Genomic DNA, 22,539 nt, shown 5'->3' with positions numbered 1-22,539 from the left:
AGTGACATTTAAATTTGCTCAACATTGATGATTATGCAAACCATTTGCATTTAAAAAGAACAGATTTTCTTTTGTAGAGATACTATGTAACAGGAGACCTCATTCACAATATGACTTAATGACAGACCAATTTGGAACAAAAGAATACTTCAAAGACAAATGTTAAAAGAGACAAATGTTAAGATGAGTTAAAAAAGCAAGTTGTATATTCATTTGAAAATAAGAAAAAGTTAATCAAACCTAATAAATATTAGCCAAGCTAATAAAAGCATTGACTTAACATCAAATCTTGCACCTGTTTGTGGTTGCCGTGGGCGCTTCATCCGTCCCTCTGATGCTTCTTTCTGCAGAGTTTTGATTCTCCATGCCAAATATTCACTTCCATCTTCTCCATTGTAATAATGCTCCTATGACCAGAACAATACACAGACCTAGTAGTTATACATTAACTGATTAAGGCAATAAATGCCATATCAGTTATAATGTAGATAGTCTTTACTCTGCAATATACAGTGAGGGAAAAAATTATTTGATCCCCTGCTGATTCTGTACGTTTGCCCACTGACAAAGAAATGATCAGTCTCTAATTTTAATGGTAGGTGTATTTGAACAGTGAGAGGCAGAATAACAACAAAAAAATCCAGAAAAACGCATTTCAGAAAAGTTCTACATTGATTTGCATTTTAATGAGTGAAAAAAGTATTTGATCCTCTATCAATCAGAAAGATTTCTGGCTCCCAGGTGTCTTTTATAAAGGTAACGAGCTGAGATTACAGTAGGAGCACTCTCGGGGAGTGCTCTTAGTCTCATCTTGTTAACTGTATGAAAGACACCTGTCCACAGAAGGAAGCAATCAATCAGATTCCAAACTCTCCATCATGGCCAAGACCAAAGAGCTGTCCATGGATGTCAGGGACAAGATTGTAGACCTACACAAGGCTGGAATGCCAAGCAGCTTGGTGAGAAGGTGACAACAGTTGGTGCGATTATTCCCAAATGGAAGAAACACAAAAGGACCGTCAATCTTCCTCGATCTGGTGCTCCATGCAAGATCTCACCTCATGGAGTTTCAATGATCATGAGAACGGCGAGGAATCAGCCCAGAATTACACTGGAGGATTTTATTAATGATCTCAAGGCAGCTGGGACCATAGTCACCAAGAAAACAATTGGTAACACACTACGCTATCATACTAGCGCCCGCAAGGTCTCCCTGCTAAAGAAAGCACATGTACAGGCGGGTGTTTTTCTGCTAAGGGGGCAGGGCAACCGCACCACATCAAAGGGACGATGGATGGAGCCATGTACCGTCAAATCTTGAGTGAGAACCTCCTTCCCTCAGCCAGGGCATTGAAAATGGGTCATGGATGGATATTCCAACCTGACAATGACCCAAAACACACGGCCAAGGCAACAAAGGAGTGGTTCAAAAAGAAGCACATTAAGGTCCTCTAGTGGCCTAGCCAGTCTCCAGACCTTAATCCCATAGAAAATCCCGACAGCTCAGTCTGAGCGAGACTCTCAATTAATTAGGACTCCTAACTAAATAAGCCAATCATGCAGACTAGATGAATGCAGATAAGAGATTTTATTTGCAATCAGCGCTGATACAAGAATTGAGATGCTCACGCATGACCGCCCAACAACCTCTGGAAGGGGAACTCCAACTACAGCCTTTATATACATTTTCCTTATATCTCCAAATGTAACATGTCACTGGTTCTTTGCCAAGACAATCCCACCCATTTTCTTTTTGGACCTTTTAGGTTCTTTTTTACACCATTATCTTTGAATTTACACCTTCTCGAATACCATTATAATTAAACTTTCCTGAATTATTATATTAAAAAATTGGGCGTTTCCGCCCCCACCAGTGGGATTGTCTTCGGCCTCACTCTCTCCAACACCTCATTCTTCCTCAGGAGACAGCATGGGTAAGTTCTCAGTTCTTCAGGGGCCAACACCCTTCTTTACTCTTTTTTCACATTACGCCCTACATTTCACAGCTTTCTGATTTATCTGTTGTCTTCTACATATGTAATCTAGATATTTCACCTGGTACCACCATCGCCGTCCAGCACGCGCTACGTTTACTTCATAATGAGATCACTGCCGCTCAAGGTACCAGTGGAGCGAAGATGGGCCATGATAATCTAGGGTGCATCTCTGCCATTGATTGGTCCAAATTTGGGAAGCCTGGTACCGCTGAGAAAGCCTGCCAGACTGACATCATTGATACAGCTGCTAGTTCTCCAAAGCCCTTGCAGCCTACATGCAAGGCCCGCGACAGAGCTACATGCCGCGTTAAACCCTATATTGTTCTTAAGCTCAAACAATCTAACGAATAAACTTCACCTGAGAACTCACTCTTGCTGTCCCCTGGTTATTTCACACAACATCAAATACACACTTCATACATATATCCTTAATTAATCTCCCACATTCCCCCCTTTTGTGACTCAAGTCACAACACATTCAACTTGTTCAGGCACTTTGCGTACATGCATTGTATACGTAAATAGTTCAGCATAAGGATTACATACTCGTATGATTTCGTTTCCAGTGATTTGCTACAATCATTGTGCTAGTAAACAATTGCATTTTGGTTATATACTTCTTGAATATAAAAGGAATGTAATAAGTACTCCAAGTTCCGTGCAGGTATCATTACATTGGCTCTCTTCAGTCTTGTCCTTACCAACCCCATTTGTTCTCTCACTCCAGTCATTCAATTTCATACTTACCTGGATCCCAACCCCACACACCAGGTGTTCACCTTGGCACATGCAATCCATGTTGTTTCCATTTTTCGCACGGTGACCAGCAGCACGACCGTGCCTGCCTTAGGTTGTCCCACCCAGTGAGATCTTACCCGTCTTTGGCTAACCGGCCTTCTTCTCTGGTCACCGGCTGTACCCTGTGTTTTTTGGGTAGCAGCTTTTCCTTGCCCAACACCTCTGACTCTGGTGTGGCTTTGTTTTGATGGTCTGCCTCCTCTTGATTCTTCAGTAGGGTATTATTGGGATCTTTGCCATGAGCCAAATTAGAACCTCAGTCTCTCTGTACTCAGTCATTCTGGAGATCTCATCACCCTACTTATCCAACTTTGTACCTGCAGAGAGCTTCAAGTGTGCACGCATTAAGTATTATCTAACTCTACATTTATAACACATTCAGTGATGTCTACTAGTGATGTCCCATACGACCAATAATCTAAATTATTTTATTATGTTCCCTTTAACCAGAAATCAGCAGCTGCCATTGAGATGTATAAATGAGTAAACAATCAATCATTCAGTGGTCATTACAAGACTTCTCCAGTGATTCTGACTTATTTGACACTCGGCATCGGGATTGATCCGCATGAGAGGTTGATTATACTTTTCCAGCAGTATTATTTTAAAACACACGTAAATGATAACAGTGATGCAGGCATAAACAATAGTGACTTAAAAATAGTGACTTTTTTTTTGAATACAATATAATACGACACACAGATATAATATGACCAACGTCCTTCATATGACGTCCCCTGCTGTTCTTCTGCCCATGTGACTTTGCGCCACGTAGGGGGCCGTAGGGGGACTAAGGAGAGGTTACTAGCACATCATTTAGCCCCCGCCCGATGGTTGAAATGGCAAGGATCTCAGCAGCTCTGTTGTACGTCTAGGAACATTGGTCCACAACACATCCTCTCCTAACTTGACTGTAATGACCTCCACCCTTTTTCTAAGAGGTACACCTATCCATATTCCAAACCTCCTCTTTCTCCTGTATGCAAGATTGAGTAGCCACTCTACACTGTAGTGTGCATGTTCTATCACGATGGGTAACTGCGCTGTCTGTCTCGGAGTGTATGCAACTGTTTGTATCTCTGTGATATACATCCTGTCTGCGTAAATCTCCCTCACTGATGTACGTCTGTCTATAAAAGGGTATTCTAGCAATCCTGAATTTGGTACCCACTCCCCCAAATCATTTTTCAACAACCTACCCCATAAGTGTCTCCATATATGCCTCCAATCCCCCTTAATTATGCAATCATCTTTATCAAGTCCAATTCATCAATGCCATCACTGGGTTTGAACGGGGACTCGATTTCATGTGTCATCTGAACATATTGGCCAAACAATGCGTGCGTCATTTGTGTGATCATGGAACGTAGTAGTGGGATTACACAACACAACAGAACTGCAAGTATCAGCTGAACCACTCCTACAATTGTCCCTATCCTAAGTACGATGGCCCTCCAATTAGAGGAGAACAACCAGGATAACCAATCAAGTCGGCTTATATGTGTTCTCTACATGCTCGTCTCTAAGATCTTTCATCTGCCTCAGTATCTTACTTAGGTTTCCTTCCGGACCAGTATGCATTGGAATGTAAGTACAACATTGATCCCCAAACATAGTGCACACCCCCTCTTCCGGTGCTCTCATAGTGTCCAGGATAAGCCTGTTCTGTAAGGCCATGGTAGATGTTGCATGTAGTTGTTCTTGAATCAAATCCAATGCTTGTATCGTATAGTTCATGAATCTCTGTTGATTGTACCAAATGTAATTAATCCATCTCACGTTTTTAGCAATCTGTGCCCATGGCAAGAAGAAGGTCAACGCTCCCGCTCCAGGTCGGCCGATTGCGGCATGTTCATCAGGGACTCCTACTGGAACCCCTCTCCAGTCTACATAAACCCCATTGCTCCTGTCAAATTGTCCCACGTCACGTCTGGTTCGCAGACCCGGTACAGTTCTCTTTTTCCTGCAGCACAGTTAGTTTTCCTGTCAGCACCACTGCTGCACAACACCCTGCCCATCCAGGTGGCAGGGTCTGTCTAGCAACACTATATCCGCAGTACCAGAATATGTCAGCTAGCGGTCTGGTCCCATTAGATAAGTCAGGCTGATTCAGATCAGATATATATCCCCTTCTCTGTCTCCATACTTTAACCTTCAGTCCTTTTGTCTCTGCCGTCATATCACAGACTTTGGAAATGTTGCCGACAAACACTTGTGATCCGTTACATACACAGAATGGGTATCTCTGTCCTTTACGCGCGCTCACTCTGGTGGGCGGATGTCCCTCAGTCCCAATCTCCACATACTCGCAGGTGCTGTTCAACTTCTTCAACCTGGTTGGGCCGTATGCACACAAGATAGAATGCATAAGACAGACGAATGGGCATAGGTGGCGTAAGTTGTGCTTGGTACTGTTACAGCCCTCTGGTCCTTTCGTCGGAATAACTCTGGGAGCTCACGGTGTCCTGTCATGGCACACTATGCAAGAGGTGTTTCCTGCTTCGTGTGCTGTATAACTTAGCCATTGGTAAAACAAGTTGTTTGTCCACAATTCCTGATCTAGTCTGCTCACAAGGCTTATCGACTGTGCAGCGTGTCTGTGTACTCTGGGCAGTGTTGTTGGTGGTTGCTCAGCATAGTGTATTCCCCTAGTTTCATCATTCATTCGTTCATTATCACCAAAGACTCGGAGAAGTGTGTATATCCATAGTCCTATACACAGCAGTGCTATTATTACAAGTACCAGTAAGCCCCAATCTGTTCTGTTGATTCGATCACAGTTTCCTTCCTCGTCATTTATTTCTTGCTCATCGTCCCTCTCTCTCTCTTCTCTTTCAGTGTCCTCGCCGCGCACAGGCTCTAGTTCTATGGGCAGGTCCTGTATCCCCCACATCGTGGTGTGAAGGCCCTTCCCCCGGGTCGTCCTCTTCTTCTTGTTCTACAGGGCTCTCCCACTGTTGGTGTTCCTGGCCGTGCGGGTGGGGTGCTTGTACTGAAGGGGGTTGTGAGGCAGGAACAGCAGGATCACGCCTTCGTGTCTTGAATTCCCTTATCAGTGGGTCCTGCTCCTGTTCCTGTGCTCTCTCACGGCTCTCTCCAGCCCCTGGATCTGGTGCTCTGCAACAGTGATTCAGATGAAACCAAGCGGTCTTACCTTCGACCTTTATGGCTGTGGGAGTTGCTAAGACGACTTTCAGTGGCCCAACTTGTCTAGGCTCGTTCCATCTCCTCTTGAAAACCTTGACATACACCCAGTCTCCTGGCTTCACGGTCCTCAGCTCCTCGTCAATTTCCTGCGTCCTTCCCTCAGTAGCACCTTTTACCTGTTGGAATATAGCTCGGTGTATTTCAGTTAGATGCTTCACATAGTTGCCAAGCTCATTTTCAAGCTGCTCTAGTGACGGACCCTTGTAGGGTCCTCGTAGATAAGGCACAGGCATAGGTCGTCCAGTAAGCATTTCATGCGGGGTTAGATGCGTCATTCGGTTAGTTTGCATTCTCATGCTCATTAGAGCTAATGGCAAAGCTTGCACCCAATTTAGTTTTCCAGCTTCACAAATCTTTGCCAGTTTCGCTTTCAATGTTCCATTCCAGACACAACCCAATCTGTGTCATATTCTTAAGTACTGGAACACTCTCTGAATCACATTGTTCACAAAATGAGTCCCACTGTCTGAGCTGATCTTATCAGGAATACCAACCCTTGGGATCACCTCTCTACACAAAAATTTAGCCACTGAATCTGCATCTGCTTTAGCTGTTGGGTGCGCTTCCACCCATCTACTAAACCTGTCCTCCACCACCAGGACATATCTTTTCTTCTCCTTCACCTCGGCCATATCCATGAAATCAATGATGAGATGTCTGAATGGTCCGTCTGGCTCTGGTATGTGGCCTATAGGGGCAGTAAAATTTTTCCTGTTGTTGTATTCTGCGCATATTTCACAATGTGCTAACCTGTGATCAACCATCTGGGCTAAATAAGGAGACCACCATGCTCTTTGAATTCTTTTGATCACTTCCCCCCTTGCGCAATGGCTCAATCATGCGCATCATTAATCAATGATGTGAGAACTGAGAGAGGAGCTACAAAATGTCCCTGAGGACCACGCCATACGCCTATACGTGCATTCTTAACCGCCCCCCTTTTTATCCACTTAGATATTTCATACACTGAGGCCGAATTTTGCGCTGCGGCTAAGGAGGTTAAGTCCGCTTCTGGGTGGTCATCACCTTCAGAGTCCGTCACTAGCATAATGTTGGTATGTCCTAACGCTGCTAATTTAGCTGCCTCATCTGCTGCTGTGTTTCTGCTAGTGACAAAGGAGCCATCTGTTTTGTGTGCTGAACATTTGACGATGGCTAGTTTAGCTGGCAGAGTAATAGCATGCAACAAATCAGTTATGGCCATGCCATGCGTTACCGGAGAGCCATCTGCTCTTAATAACCCTCTCTGTGCCCATGTGGGGCCGAAGTAATGACACACACCATAAGCATATTGTGAATCTGTGAAAATAGTACAAGATTTACCCGTAGCTAGCTTACAGGCTGCGGCGAATTGTGCAGAACATGGTTGAGAAACAACCGTAGACTGAATGGTAACGAAGCTAGTCAAATCATTACTGGGTGCTACTATGGCATAACCTGCTAAATTCCCATCCGGGCCTCTAAAGCATGAGCCATCAACAAAAAGGGTTACAGCCGAATGTGGTAATGGCTGATTTTCAAGATCTTGACGCGCTTTTGAGTAAGTAGCTGATGTTAGCTGACAATCGTGTGGTTCACCATCCAATGGGGTCATCATTCTATCGGCTGGGTTAACTGTCTGGCATCTTTGAATGGTCAACTCTGGTGAGGAGAGAATCACATCATAACCCGTTTTCCGTGCATGCGCTGGTGCTGTACAGAGATCCTCTTTCAACATTTCGAAAGCTGCAACGGCCTCCGTCGTCCAAACCAATGCAGCTTTCTTCTGATCAGCTGCTTTTATCAACGCACGGAGTGGAGCCACCTTCTATGCAAAATCTACTATCCACTGTCTGCTGTAACCAACCATACCCAGGAATGACAACATCTGACCAACCGTTTGTGGTTTAGGAGCTTTACGGACCGCCTCTAAATGCGTAGGAGACAGCTTACGACTGGTGCCATGCAAAACTCTTCCTAGATATTCTACTTCCTGTTTGCAGAACTGCAATTTTTCCTTGCTTACCTTGTGTCCATTTTCTGCCAGAAGTCTCAATACTTTTAGGGAGTCTGCCCTACACTGCTCTTTGGTTGGGCTACAAATCAAGATGTCATCAACATATGTCAGGAGAAGACTGTCAATATGCAATGAAGCTAGATCCCTAGCTACTATTCGATTAAAGATCGATGGGCTTTCACAATAGCCCTGAGGCAATCTTGTGTATGTGTACTGTTGGCCATTATACGTGAACGCAAACATATGTTGTGAATCTGGATGCAGTGGAATACTGAAAAATGCTGAACACAAATCAATGACCGTGTACCACTTAGTATCACCTGGAATGTTGGAGAGCAACATATGTGGATCTGGAACTACTGGTGCTTCTGCCTCAACAATATGATTAATGGCACGTAAATCATGTACAAGTCGCCATTTATCTGAGTTAGGTTTTCTGACCGAGAATATCGGAGTGTTGCAGCGACTTTGTGTTGGTATTAAAACTCCTGCCTCTAATAATCCCTCAAGCGTGGGCCCTATCCCTGCCTGGGCCTGTGGTGTTAGCGGATATTGTTTCTGATACGGGTACCTGACATTAGGCTTAAGTTTTATTAAGACCTGTCCTGCTGATTTTATGAGCCCTACGTCTGTTGAATGCTGTGTCCAGAGCACGCTTGGGATTGTGGCTAACAGCTCTTTTGTCTCTGTATCCAACTGTTTATCTGTTGTGGAGTTTTTGTCTTCTGATAGCGGTAGCTGATGGATAGATGACATTTTCTTTTCTATCAAGGTTTGTGTGGCTCTTAAAGTGTCTGTGCCTTTGTGAGAAATGCGCATAAACTTTCCGTCCGGTGAGGTATGCATGTACTGATTGATGGTTGGTTTCCATTCCGGCACCTGGCTAGTTTCTTTGAGCATTGGTCCCAGGTCCTTTGATTCATGGCCTCCTGCTACCATCAGTGTGACATGGGGTATTGAGTTTGTTATCTGGAACCAGCTCTTCAAGTTGTTGGGTAGCTGAACTGGCGCTGCCACCCCTTGAGGTCCTACATAGATGTCTGTCGTAACTACATCAAACATTTTTCCTTCCAACATATCCGACACAGTGTTGCATATTCTTCATTGGTACTGTCTGGGTCAAAACACATGGTACAGTGTAGTGGGCTCCTGGGTTCAGTGTAATCCGGCCGCATGGCCTGTATCCATGGTTTCCACTGCAAATAGCTGGCATGCAACTCTGATATTCTAGGATTGTCATTCTGTAGCCAATACACTGTGTGACACTCCATGTCTGTCTGCGCCTCCACCATGAGATATTGTTCTGCTATGGTTCTGTCTGGGAATGTTACCCAGAGACCTGTAGGACTGCATTGTATTCTGGCCTTAAATTTACATAGGAGATCTCGTTCCAATAGATTGACTGGTGTAGCGGGTGAATACAAAAGCGGTGCCAAAATGGTGGTGTCTTCTAATGTTAGTATCTGAGGCTCTGTGAGATCTGTGAGACCCCTGAGAAGCCTGTAGTTTTTATGGTCTTCCGAGCGAGAGGGAGATTCGAGCCTTTGCGTCCTATGCATGAATATGTGGCACCTGTGTCAATCATGAATGGAAAAGGACGCTCATTATTGAGTGTTACCATGACAGTTGGTTCTTGTTGTGGATGCAGTGTGGTGGCATACTGCATATTCTCCCCCTCTGGCTTCTCAGGGCCGCTTCAACTCCAATTTGGTGCAGGCCCCAATCCCGGGCCTATCTGGGGCTGATACACATTTGGGCAGTCTCTTCTCATGTGCCCACTCCCTCCGCAGCCCCAGCACTCTAGTGGTTGCTGCGGCTGCTGGTATTGAGGACTAGGGGGCGCCTGTGCATAACTCAGTCCTTGGGGCCCTCCAGGGCTCTGCGGTGCATAACCTTGCTGTGGTGATCCCCACCTTTCCCATGGCTGTCTTCTCCCTTGCCAACGACCCCTCATTGGCCGCCCTCTGAATCTTCCTTGAGCACCGCCAATGTGGACATTGATGGGTTGAGCCATTGGGTACATTTGACTGTTCTGTTGTTGTTGCGAATTTGGTGCTACCACCTGCGGTTGTTGCATCATTTGTGGCTGCTGCTGTGTTTGTCCTTGTTGTGGCAGCATTTGATTATTCTGTACAAGTTCTTGGCCTGCTGGAATGACTACTGCAGCTTGTATCTTTCCTACCTTTTCTTTCTCCTTTTCTTTCTGTCTGGCTCTAGTCAACTCTCCAAGCTGTGTTTTGTATAGCTGTGTCAGTAGGGCTTCTGAGGTTGTTTTCTCGTCCTTTTGTTTCTTTCTGTACTGCTCCACATAATGTATTACGTGTGCTTTGTATGTGTCCCAAGGCATGGAGTTTAGGCCGACCACCTCATCTAATGAAGATTGAACTTGTTCTGGCAGACATTTCTTCAGCATCAATTTAAACAGTCCCTTGCTTGTGTCTGTCTCATCCCATGTTCCACCCGTCTCCTCCTTCCATTTATTCTGGTAATCATGAATGAATTTTACTACATTCTCATCTTCCTTCAGGATCATGTGTTCCAGTTGCCCTGGGTCCATTTTTGTGGGGTAGGTCTTCCTTATCTCATTCCACAGCCTATTTCTCCATGTCCCCAGAGCTATAGCATCCCAGCCTGGTAGATCCATTGCTCCTTTCAGCCCTGCCTCATCCAGTATTTCAGCTGTCTTTGCTTTCCCTATTGTTTGGGCCAAAATGGCTTTCACATCTCCTATTGACAAGGTATGTCCTGCTGTTTTCTCTTCAAACTTTGTGATCCACCTCTGCCCTCCATTACACATCTCAGGTAGCTGCGAGCTTAATCCTACCATATCCATAAATGTCCATGGGACATATTGCACATCTCTCCCTTTTGTCACCAGTGGGTTCATTTGAACCTCCTCCGCTTCCTCGAATCCATATCTCTGTGGCGCTCTTAATGACTTCTTTTCTCTCAGGGCTCTTGGTCGTGTGCGTTCCCGTTCCAGATGTTCCCCTAATGCTGTGACTGAGTTTTGTAGTCGCCCCTCTAAGTCATCTAGCTGCTGCGTGAAGTTGCAAATGCTATCCTTCACCTGCTGCTCTCTGATGTCTCTCTGTCTCTTTAATGCATCTTCTCGTGGCTCAATATACAGTATGCCTCTGACTTGTCTCTCTGGATCTTCTTGCCAGTGTTCAACACATGGTCGTTTGTCCGGTGACTCTGTTGCCTTCTCTGTTCGTGGTTGATTATATATACTCTGTCTCTCTTCTGTTAGTTCGTCTCTTTCCCATTCCTCCAGGAGCGTAGGGGGCGCTGTAGGCCCTCTCGCACACATTGGGGTGTATCTCTCAGCACTATCTCCCACTGGTGTTGAGTGTGTGAATTTAAGTTCCTTTCCTCTTTGCAAGTACTCTTCACTCTCTTTCTTTGCTTTTTGAAGTATCCCCTCCGCCTCTCCTTCTCCATCTTCACTGTGATCTCCCCCTGTCTCTCTGTTCCTTCTAATTTTTCCTTTGATTGGGTTTTCCACTGATATTTCCACGTCTTCCCACCCTGTCCAATCAACGTAGCAGTCCGCTAAGGTTGGATAAACTCCCACTTGTCCCCCGCCTGCGGCTTGCTCGTTGTAGGTGGGTGGTGGACAGTAGATTGGTGGTGGTCTTTCTGCTTCTCTCTCTTCTCTGCTCCACTCTTCTTCTTTCTTTATTGCTTGTTTCACCGCTTCTTCCACTTCTCTGATCTTTTTTCCTTCTCTCATAAACCATTCCAGAATCTCCAATCGCCTGTACTTTTTTCCCCTGGATTTGTCATCATCTTTACTTGGTTTCCAGTGTCTCAGCATTTCTCTCACTTCTGAGCAGGCTTTTTCATCGAATGTTCCTTCCACTGGCCACTGTAATGTCCCCTGGGTTCTGTCATGCCATTTTCTCATACATTTCCTGACATACTTCTCATCAGGTTTGTGTTGCGCTATTATGATGTCAACTGGTGTAGGCTGGCTCCTCCCTTCACTCATGATGCACCCCTGTTGTGCCCTGTGTGCGTTACTTCTCTCTCCTGGGTTCCTGTGTCCTTCTGACCACGTCAGTGCGACGTTAATTCGTTTTACTGTCAAGCTCGGCCTCACTGGATTCTTTCTTATCTTCTCACCAAGTGCGTTGATCTTATCAATCAGCACTGACGTTGCAAAACCTCTTTCCCAATGTACAAGTTGAGGTTCTACTGACACTGTTGCTGTCAATCCCGAACAATAGTTGGACTGGCTTGGTCTGGGCTGGGATAACTCTACTAGGGGTTTGTTGTCCTCCTTATATGGGTCACTGATAAAGTCAAATATAGGGATGGCTATGCTGCTGGGCTCAGGAGTGTCAACTAGTGCCCTCAATATAGGACTCAATAACTTGGGCCTCCAAATCCTCCTCAGGGCTTCATACCAGTCTAAGTCAGGAAAAGTTCTCTGTAGTATACAACCCATCAAACTTTGACAGGACCCACAATTTGTCCCTAATCAAATCTTCTGGCTGCCAGTGCTCTACTCCCTCTCTATCTTTGTATGTCCGCTCATCCCAAAAGTGTGTGCGTATTCCCCTTGTTTCTATCTCTAAGTCTCGGCGAAAGGCCATACAACTGAAGAAAACAGCAGTGCGTATGCAATATGTGGTGTCAGTATGATAGTTCAGTGCTTCAATAAAGGTAATGTTGCATTATCTGGGTCACACTTTTTACAGTTCACTGAATGGCCCAATAGAATACAAAACCAAGTTTTAGGTGGATTCTTTCTGAATATTCCCCTCTGCTGATTATACAATACCCATCCCTCGCTAAGCCTGCTTTTAGTTACTTTTGCTTTCGTTCCAAATCCACAAAACGTATCTCCAACCGCTGAATTCTTCAGCCTGTTCATATATACAACTCTTTTCCCTCACTTATTCTGTGTGAAATTCCTCCTTCCAGCGGGGAGGTCTCCGTCCTCACACTCTCTCTCTTGGCACAGTGCCCCCGCATACACACACACACACCTCTCCAATACTCTGGAAGGTACTCAATCTTTTCGCACACACACACACACTCCCCTGTTCTTAGTTCTTCATCATCACCTGTGGGTCCACTGTTAAACTTCCTGCAATGAAGCACCTCCACAGTCTGCGATCCTGTCCCAACTTCCACACCCTAATACAAACTTCCGTATATTGAGGACCTCTTGAGGTCATGGGCCACATTAAATTGACCCTAACCAGAAGTTTTCCTGCTTCCTTCCTCAATAACTCTAGGGCTGCCTCTGCAAAATCCCTTTCAAACCTGTTTGGAAACCTATAGCCAATTCATTTGAAGGGCAGTGGACTGCTAAGACGTAACCCTAATCCGCGAGTCTCTACTCTTTCAATAATAATATTAGGAATTTCCTCACTTAACTCCTCCGGAACGGTGAAGTAAGCACTCACACGATGCCGTCCCGTGTATGCTGATACAAACACTTCCACCATTCGGGAGCAGTAGTGTCCCAAAGTGTGCTATATCTTCACATGGACCCCATGGATGTCAAACCACGCATTTTCACATAAGTAGGAGGCAGAGCAATTATACTTTCAACAGATACATGTATTTTACAACTAATTGGACACACAATGGTATGAGATGAAATATTTGCTCACGCTTGGGATTAGGCCCTTACTTACGGTATGTGGACGCCCGCTTCACTATAAGATTTATTCTAAAAACTATTCTGGTCCATACCATCATTACCCTTACTTTCCCCTCATTTCTCACGTAGTGCACCTCTAAAACATATATATCAAACCTTAGTATGATTACATCCATGCATAGCAATTGCTCTAATCTCGCAAAAGCTTCTGCTTTATTTCCCACTCTGTCACAGTTTCTTTTCAACTTCAGTCCAATTACCCCCACTTTTTCATATATCACATTCCGTATCGCTGTTCATGCAAGTATACGCTGGCTTTTCTATATCCTCACAGCAATGATGTTAGTAGACAACAGAGTTAATACACTGTTATTTACAGTGCGCACATTCAATCGCCATTTATTTTTCTCATGCACTCACGCTCACACAACTCCCCGCACTCAATACACCCACACGCTATAGCCAACACAATCGAGACAGACAACAGATAAAGACAGACAGCAGGCCTCTCTTTTTTTTCTTTTTTTCCTTCCTTTTTTCTCTACCGCCTGGATCCAGGACTTTTCTATTCAGCGCTTTTTCTCTTCATATTCTCTTTATCTCTTTTTACTCATACACCTGGATCCGGGAATTTCACTACGTTTCTCTCTTTTATTTCTTATTCCTTTCACTACCACCCGGATCCAGGAATTTTTACTCTTCTCTTTTACCACCTGCTACTTAACACTTATTTTTCTTTTTCCAGTGACGGTGTTCACGTTCACAAAACTTACTGTTCTGCTACTAAATGCTCCGTTTGCGTCCAAATAAGGTCTTTTTCACAGGAATTTCTCTCATACCACCTGGAACCCACCAGGACTTTCGATCATACAGGCCTTTACACATTCATACATCTGACATCTGGTCCGTGGGTGGCGGCCGCAACCTCTGGTCCCGAGTCCGGGGCTCTGCTGTTCTCTCCGTGCCAATCACGTTTTCTTTGAAATCACGTCGGGGTCACCAAAACAATGTGGAATAAAAATTCTACTGCACTTACTACAAAGATCTGACTCCAGCTCCACACTGACCCGACAGCTCAGTCTGAGCGAGACTCTCAATTAATTAGGACTCCTAACTAAATAAGCCAATCAAGCAGACTAGATGAATGCAGATAAGAGATTTTATTTGCAATCAGCGCTGATACAAGAATTGAGATGCTCACGCATGAACGTCCCAACAACCTCTGGAAGGGGAACTCCAACTACAGCCTTTATATACATTTTCCTTATCTCTCCAAATGTAACACATCACTGGTTCTTTGCCAAGACAATCCCACCCATTTTCTTTTTGGACCTTTTAGATTCTTTTTTACACCATTATCTTTGAATTTACACCTTCTCGAATACCATTATAATTAAACTTTCCTGAATTATTATATTAAAAAATTGGGCGTTTCCGCCCCCACCAGTGGGATTGTCTTCGGCCTCACTCTCTCCAACACCTCATTCTTCCTCAGGAGACAGCATGGGTAAGTTCTCAGTTCTTCAGGGGCCAACACCCTTCTTTACTCTTTTTTCACATTACGCCCTACATTTCACAGCTTTCTGATTTATCTGTTGTCTTCTACATATGTAATCTAGATATTTCACCTGGTACCACCATCGCCGTCCAGCACACGCTACGTTTACTTCATAATGAGATCACTGCCGCTCAAGGTACCAGTGGAGCAAAGATGGGCCATGATAATCTAGGGTGCATCTCTGCCATTGATTGGTCCAAATTTGGGAAGCCTGGTACCGCTGAGAAAGCTTGCCAGACTGACATCATTGATACAGCTGCTACTTGCACCTCAAAGCCCTTGCAGCCTACATGCAAGGCCCGCGACAGAGCTACATGCCGCGTTAAACCCTATATTGTTCTTAAGCTCAAACGATCTAACGAATAAACTTCACCTGAGAACTCACTCTTGCTGTCCCCTGGTTATTTCACACAACATCATATACACACTTCATACATATATCCTTAATTACAAAATTATCTCCCACAAGGGTCAGCCACAAAACCTTAATGACTTGGAGAGGATCTGCAAAGAGGAGTGGGCCCAAATTCCTTGAGATGTGAGATGTGTGCAAACCTGGTGGCCAACTACAAGAAATGTCTGACGTCTGTGTTCGCCAACAAGGGTTTGCCACCAAGTACTAAGTCATGTTTTGCAAAGGGGTCAAATACTTTTTTCACTCAATAAAATGCAAATCAAATCAACTTTTTTGAAATGTGTTTTTCTGGATTTTTTTTTTGTTATTCTGTCTCTCATTGTTCAGATAAACCTACCATTAAAATTACAGACTGATCATTTCTTTGTCAGTGGGCAAACGTACAAAATCAGCAGGGGATCAAATTAATTTTTTCCTCACTGTACAGAGTGTCTCCTCCTCCTGTAAATCAAAAAGATTGAGAGGCAATAGCTACTTACATATCCAAGCTTGCTCCTGGGGTCAGCCAAGTATGGGAATCGGGAGATGATTCCCATTGCATATTCTTCCTTCAAACGTCGTGAAGGGCTTGTTCTACACACACAAACCAAAACCAATTATAACCCATAATATCATAAACATCAATTTATAAATTACTGTTTGAACAACCTACCCATGTTCATTTGTCAAATGTGCTACCAAGATTTTCACCATGTCACGTCTTTGGGCATCTGACAGACCGTTGGTGCGAGCGTATTCGTTTATGACCTTATCACCTCCAGGGCTGCTCTTTAGTATATCTTCGATCATCTGGAGGGGGGAATGATGCAATATTGGGCAAAGATGATAAATTAACAACTGACAAGTGTATATAGTTCCAAATATCTTTAATTTTTAAGTCATTCTAAATAGATGTAATTCAGAGGCAAGATTGGTGATCCTTACTTGGGCAAGACGACATTCCTCAGCTTGATTTTTTTCAGGAGGACTTCTAATCAACACTACTGTGTCATCAGACTCTAACGTGCCCTCAGTATCTCCTAATGAGCTTGAGCTTAAAGTATCTTCAATATAAACCATATCAATATTAAGAATTATTCCAATAGCCATATTAGACTATACAAATCAGTGAATTGGAGAATATTGCTGAGAATAAACACAAAATTTGATAAGCATGTCAAACAATTTACCATCAAAGTTTGTGCCTGGTATGAAAATTTCTAGGACACCAAGATCTGGTCGCGTCAGCAGATATTCGAATGCTTCCTCATCAACTTCTGTCTTCGAGTCATCAAAGACTTTAACATCCATTGTAGGAAGATCAAATTTCTTGGCAACTGAAGGGAGACAATCAATGGCTAATTGACAAAGGCCAGCAATGCCAATGGAACTGTTATTGAACAGTTATTTTTCAACCCCATAATATACAATCATACACTTAATATATTACTATTAAAATAATTTTTAAGGGAAAAGTATTAAATATATTAACAATGTTAAAATTTATCTCTTACCACATTCCAAAAACGATTGAAATGTAAAAGGTTTTGAAGAAAAAATATATTTCTTGCTGTCTTTGAACTTCACTCTGACAACATTGTTGGTTTGCATCCTGAAGGAACCAAAAAGACAAAGTTAAACATAAGGTGATAACACTCAAAGTCAGATGAAGAAAGGAACATTCATTAGTGCACTACACAACATGAACAACATGACTTTGTTCATGTTGTTCTTTGACATGACTTTGTTCACACATTTTTAATATGTGATAACTGTCCAATAGTTCTGTTAAGGCAGGGTGCTCAGTAGCTCTATTCGGATGGTATTTGTTTTTCATGTGAAATAAATCTGCATGGCACCTCAGTGATGAATCTCATGCATTCAGATGGTGATTTATTTACAGAGGAGGAATGAGTTCTATGATCCTACAACCAGGGAACGCGCTGCTCACATGTAATAATCTAATAGGCTATTCTTGGAACAATACATATAAATTCATGATAAAATATTGTACTTGTAAATACTTCCCAGCATTTCAGTAATAAAAATGTACATATTACAAATGCATGCAAATACAGTGAAGCAACAGTTATCGTACAGTGTTCAGCAGTGGTCAAAAAGGATTCAAACAGTGAATTTTTATTTTAAACGCAGATATTCTTGATTCAGACGGCAATAAATCATCGAATAGCCCCTGTAAATGCTGAAAATAGCTTAAGTTCCTATGAGAAACAGTTATTGTCCGAAAAGGGATAATACACAACAAAATGGTCTCCAGCAATCCAATTACGACTAACATTAACTCTATACCGAGTCAAGTACATGTGGTGCACAACTCGAGCTGCTCGTCACAAAAGTTTAGTGAACAAACATTTAATAAGCAGCTAGCTAGTTTAACTTGTGTCAATTACCGTTTGTAATCTATATGTTAGTTATTTGCTTTCAAGATAACCAAGTTCTCACATTAACATGAGAAAGCAATCTCTGTAATATTATAAAAAACGTGGCAAAATGATCTGAGCTAAAATCAGAGGTGAATATTATGAGAATGAATAGTAAGACTTTTAAACTTACTTTACCATCCAGCAGAAGCACACGTTCTCATCTAAACCCGAACGAAACTTTGGGAAGAGAACAGTTAGTGGAGAAACACATTATCGTACGGTGTTCAGCAGTGGTCAGAAATGATTAAAACAGTGAATTTTAATTTTAAACGCCGATATTCTTGATTCAGACGGCAATAAATCGCCGAATAGCCCCTGTAAATGCTGAAAATAGCTTACGTTCCTATGAGAAACAATTATTGTCCGAAAAGGGATAATACACAACAAAATGGCCTCCAGCAATCCAATTACGGCAAACGTTAACTCTATACCGAGTCAAGTACATGTGGTGCACAACTCGAGCCGCTCGTCACAAAAGTTTAGTGAACAAACATTTAAAAGGCTGCCAGCTTATTGACTGATGTCAATTAACATTCGTAATTTATGTGTTAGCTATTTGCTTTAAAACTTAGTCTAACTTAGTTCTAACCTGGCCTAACTTAGTTCTCAAGTTAACATTAGAAAGGGATCTCTGTAATATGCAAAAAAACGTAGCAAAATGATCTAAGCCAAAAACAGAGGTGAATATTATGAGAATGAATAGTAAGACTTTTAAACTTTACTTACTTTACCATCCAGTAGAAGCACACATTCTCATCTAAACCCACAGCAGCAGTGGTCGATGGCCATGACTAACATTAATGGTGGATAAACAAAACTTTGGGAGATCAATTAGGGGAGGAGTCACAGTTACTCTTTAATTTTGCTCCCACTCTACTGACACATTTTACTCTGTATACTCAAAATAGAGCAAAAACAACTATTTTTGAGGAAAAAAATTTTACCTCTGGAAAAACTATTCCGCTGTTTTTCCTGTGCAGTACCATCTATCTGATATTTAGAGAGAAGTATCAACCACTTACTGATAAGAATTAGAAAAGATTTAACCAGCGGTTACAAAGAGATCTTTCTTTAAAAGGTAGAATTCTTCTCTCTGAGGCAGAAGGTCTTTCAAGACTTATTTATGCAGCTCAGTCTGTCTCTCTAGACCCCAAACTACACTGTAAAAATAAATTGTTGAGAAAACATAAAAAAACAAGGCAACTTGATGCAGAAAGACCTTTGAGTTGTCTCAACAACTATTTTATAGTTCTTCTCTGAAACAATACTTTGTTTAGTCAACCTAAATTTCTTTGTTTATGCAATGTTGATTGTCTTATTTTGATAATAAGATCTTGTCACAGCAACTTAAACAAGAATTACTGTTGTTGAGACAATTAATTTTTTTCTGTTTACTGGATGCAAATTTTTCAATGTGCAAAATAAGGTATTACTAGTTGTCATATTATCCTTTTAAAATAATTTTTAGTCTATTTACAAATGACAAAAATGAACTCATTACTTCTCCAGTTTATTTCAGTTGGAAGCAACAGATAAACAATCTTTTTTAAACAAGCACAAAAGTACACAATACACAAAAGTATGTAAATGTTTTCAGATGAAAAAGCACTGCAAATGAAAAAAAAAAAAAAAAACCCCAAAAAAAACAATTTTAAAGTTTTACAAAATAACCAATGAGCATCTTAAATGTAATATAAAAAATGTCTGGTCCAATTTAGTATACTGTAGTTTGTAGGCACATATGCAAGTTCTAACATTTGTATCTAAAAATGCATTGACCTTATAGAGAGGTTAATGAACCATTTAAACTTTAAACACTGAAATACTTGTCTAAATTTGATTTAAATGCTTTTAGAACAATCACAGAGAGACAGTTTGATTCAGACACCAACTTCCATGAATATTCAAAACAAAACTAAACTTCAGTGCTTGGTGTCTTGACAAAATTAAAAGATTAAAATCTAAACATTTTCAATTCAAAACATTTAACTGAACACACTGATTAAACAATCACAGCCCAGAATTAGTATTCAAATTGTACCTTGGGTCTTTGTTTGTGACATAAGACCATTGACACAACACTGTTTCAGTTTAACATTTTGTTTTTAAGAGAAAGCACACGTTGGGTGCATCCAGACCCAAGCTCCATGAACACATTCTGAATGGGATCAAAAGTGTACTTGTCCCATCTTCAGTTTCCTGTGACAGCACAATAAGAATATATTTGAGCATAGAAATAAAAAAAAGTTGTTATAGTGCTTTATCAACAAGCAAGTGAGATGTTACGTTGTAAGACTATAAACATGCATGTAATAGCCTAGTTTCTAACACTATATTTGTACATAGTGTTATAATTTAAAATCATTAAACAAAAGTGAATCTAACAATTAAACAGACAACATGTAGAGCCCAGGTCTCTTTTGCATTTTAACTGTATTTATACTATTTAACTTATGAATATTATATTATACTATTTGAATGCTGATGCGCTGTACCCTGAATAAAACATGGGCCATTTGGGTTAAAAGGTATAAATACAGTAAGTACAGTTAAGTACAGTTAAATGGTTCTCCAAGTGCTCATCCTGTTCTGACAGGAAGGGCAGGAATAAACAGGCAGTGATGTAGAAGTGGGCAACAATCTTTTTTTTTTTTTTTTTAAGTTTTGTGTTGTGAAACTTACGAGATCTATAGTACAGTGATAGATATAGATCACACCTAGGCCTTTGCTGGTGTCCTTCCTGAATTAATCCACCTCTATACCATCATTATGATGCCACCATGGGCGTCGCTAGGCCATTTTCTACTCAACCCTCCTAAAATTCTGCGATTCTCTATAAACTGTACACAAATCCGTGATCGCCTCAGTCCCCTTTAAATTTCATATGAAAACGGCGGCAGACTTCGGCTCTTCCACGTCTTTCAGCGATTCGCCGCCTCTGACTACTCCAATTATCCAATCAATGAACGGGAAATTGCTGATGTAATCGTATCCCTGCTAGATGGCCCCAGTGACACCAACTCGAAATCTGATTAGTTAAGGTAACAATTTAATTGCCACTTATTTTAAGCTACGGGCACCTGCACTATTGATTCTGAAGGCTTTAAGGCAGATTTTCACTCTGGCAACACATAATGTCAGCCACTGTCTGAAATATGATTGGATAAATACTCTTATCATAAATATACACTACTGGAAGCAGCACAACCAAGAGAAAAGCTGTGAAATGTAGAGAATAGACTATTGGGAATAATTTAAACACGTTCATGGAAAAATATATTAAATATATTAAAATTCAGATCACTGCTGTTTAGGCCAGCAGAGAAGGCCTTGCTGGGCCTGACGGCCCACCACTGAGATCAACGTATATTGTAATGTCTCATTTCATGATCCCTTTAAGCTAGGGGTGTCTGGTCCTGCTCGTAGAGTGCTGTGAAGGTAAGCTTTAACTTAAAATAAATATTTTAACCAGCTAATCAAGGTCTTAATGATTACAAGAAACTTCCAGACAGGTTGGAGCTAAACTCTGCAGGACACCAGCCATGCAGAAGCAGGTTTGGACACCCCTGCTTTAAACCATTTAATGTCTTTGATACATACTTTACATTTCTTTAACAGCTTGGTTGGGTTCTCTCAAAGAAACAAAGGCAGGCCCTCCAAAGTAGCCGGCCTTCTGTGATTAACAATTTCTGTCATCTTCAAAAACATACAAAGAAAACAACAAAATAGTCAAAGTATGAAAACTGAGTTATCATCAGCCAAACTAACATAGATCAACCAGTAAAAAAACATTTAAATACTGAAACTTAACTTGCCCTTTCATCAAGTCTTTCCAGGAGCTCTTTAATTTTATGTCCAAAAGCCCCTTTTTTGGCTCTGTATAGTTTCAGAAGCTTTGGTGTACTTGTCAATGGCTGCCATGAAGACTCCCATAAGGTCTTTGTTGGTGATGCAGAAGAAAAAATCCTCACAGATCTGTTTATAACAAACAATTTAATCATATTAACAGTAATCAAACTTTCTGTAATCAATTCTGAGTACACATTACATACGATTATCTTATCTCATTACCTGTTCATGGAAAAAGAGTGCAGGCCATAAAGTGCATGTAAAGTGCATAGAGTGCATGTTCGATAAAGTGATGCTTAGGCTTTAATGTAACGTCCAGAAAAGTGGAAGTAAGAAGAAAGTCTGTCTTAAGTGTTTGCTCAATGCACACTCACTCTTTACCATTAACACTCTGAATATCACTCTGCTTAAGCTGTTACACAAATGAATCATGCATGTAGCATTTTTTGAGACATGCAACACAGTTTGCATACACAATAAAAGCGAGGCGAATTTGTGATCAAGTGTATGAATATTCACATCTTCAATAGACTCTATTGTATCCTCTTCATCAAATTCACTTTCTAGAGTGCTCTGTGAGGTACACAGCAATTCGTTATCAACACTCTCTGAGACTGTCTGTAATACACTTCAAAAGTCCATTAATGTATGATTTCTATGATTTCTGCTTCTATGA

At 41.8% G+C, this 22,539-nt stretch overlaps 1 protein-coding gene across 1 annotated transcript; it reads right to left on the bottom strand.

The window, feature by feature from the left end:
* Positions 1 to 161: 161 nt before the first annotated feature.
* Positions 162 to 18,188, bottom strand: LOC131352740 (uncharacterized). Its single transcript, XM_058389063.1, has 7 exons — positions 18,145 to 18,188; positions 17,085 to 17,182; positions 16,761 to 16,907; positions 16,516 to 16,634; positions 16,244 to 16,380; positions 16,071 to 16,164; positions 162 to 407 (listed from the first exon to the last, which is right to left on the bottom strand). Exons 1-7 carry the CDS (start codon positions 18,150 to 18,152, stop codon positions 231 to 233), a joined length of 780 nt encoding a protein of 259 aa, XP_058245046.1. The 5' UTR covers positions 18,153 to 18,188; the 3' UTR covers positions 162 to 230.
* Between the last annotated feature and the right edge of the window lie 4,351 nt (positions 18,189 to 22,539).

Source organism: Hemibagrus wyckioides, linkage group LG05 (genome assembly GCF_019097595.1).
Source record: "Hemibagrus wyckioides isolate EC202008001 linkage group LG05, SWU_Hwy_1.0, whole genome shotgun sequence".
Classification (NCBI taxonomy): Eukaryota; Metazoa; Chordata; class Actinopteri; order Siluriformes; family Bagridae; genus Hemibagrus; species Hemibagrus wyckioides.
Note: the sequence above shows the minus strand (reverse complement) of the source record. Positions and strands in the feature narration are given on the sequence as shown.

Bases quoted from the DNA above. Each gene is read 5' to 3' on its own strand.
- LOC131352740 (XM_058389063.1), bottom strand. The intron at 16,908-17,084 runs GTAAGAGATAAA...GTCTCCCTTCAG, and splicing joins TCAATCGTTTTTGGAATGTG to TTGCCAAGAAATTTGATCTT. The intron at 16,165-16,243 runs GTAGGTTGTTCA...TTGTGTGTGTAG, and splicing joins CATTTGACAAATGAACATGG to AACAAGCCCTTCACGACGTT.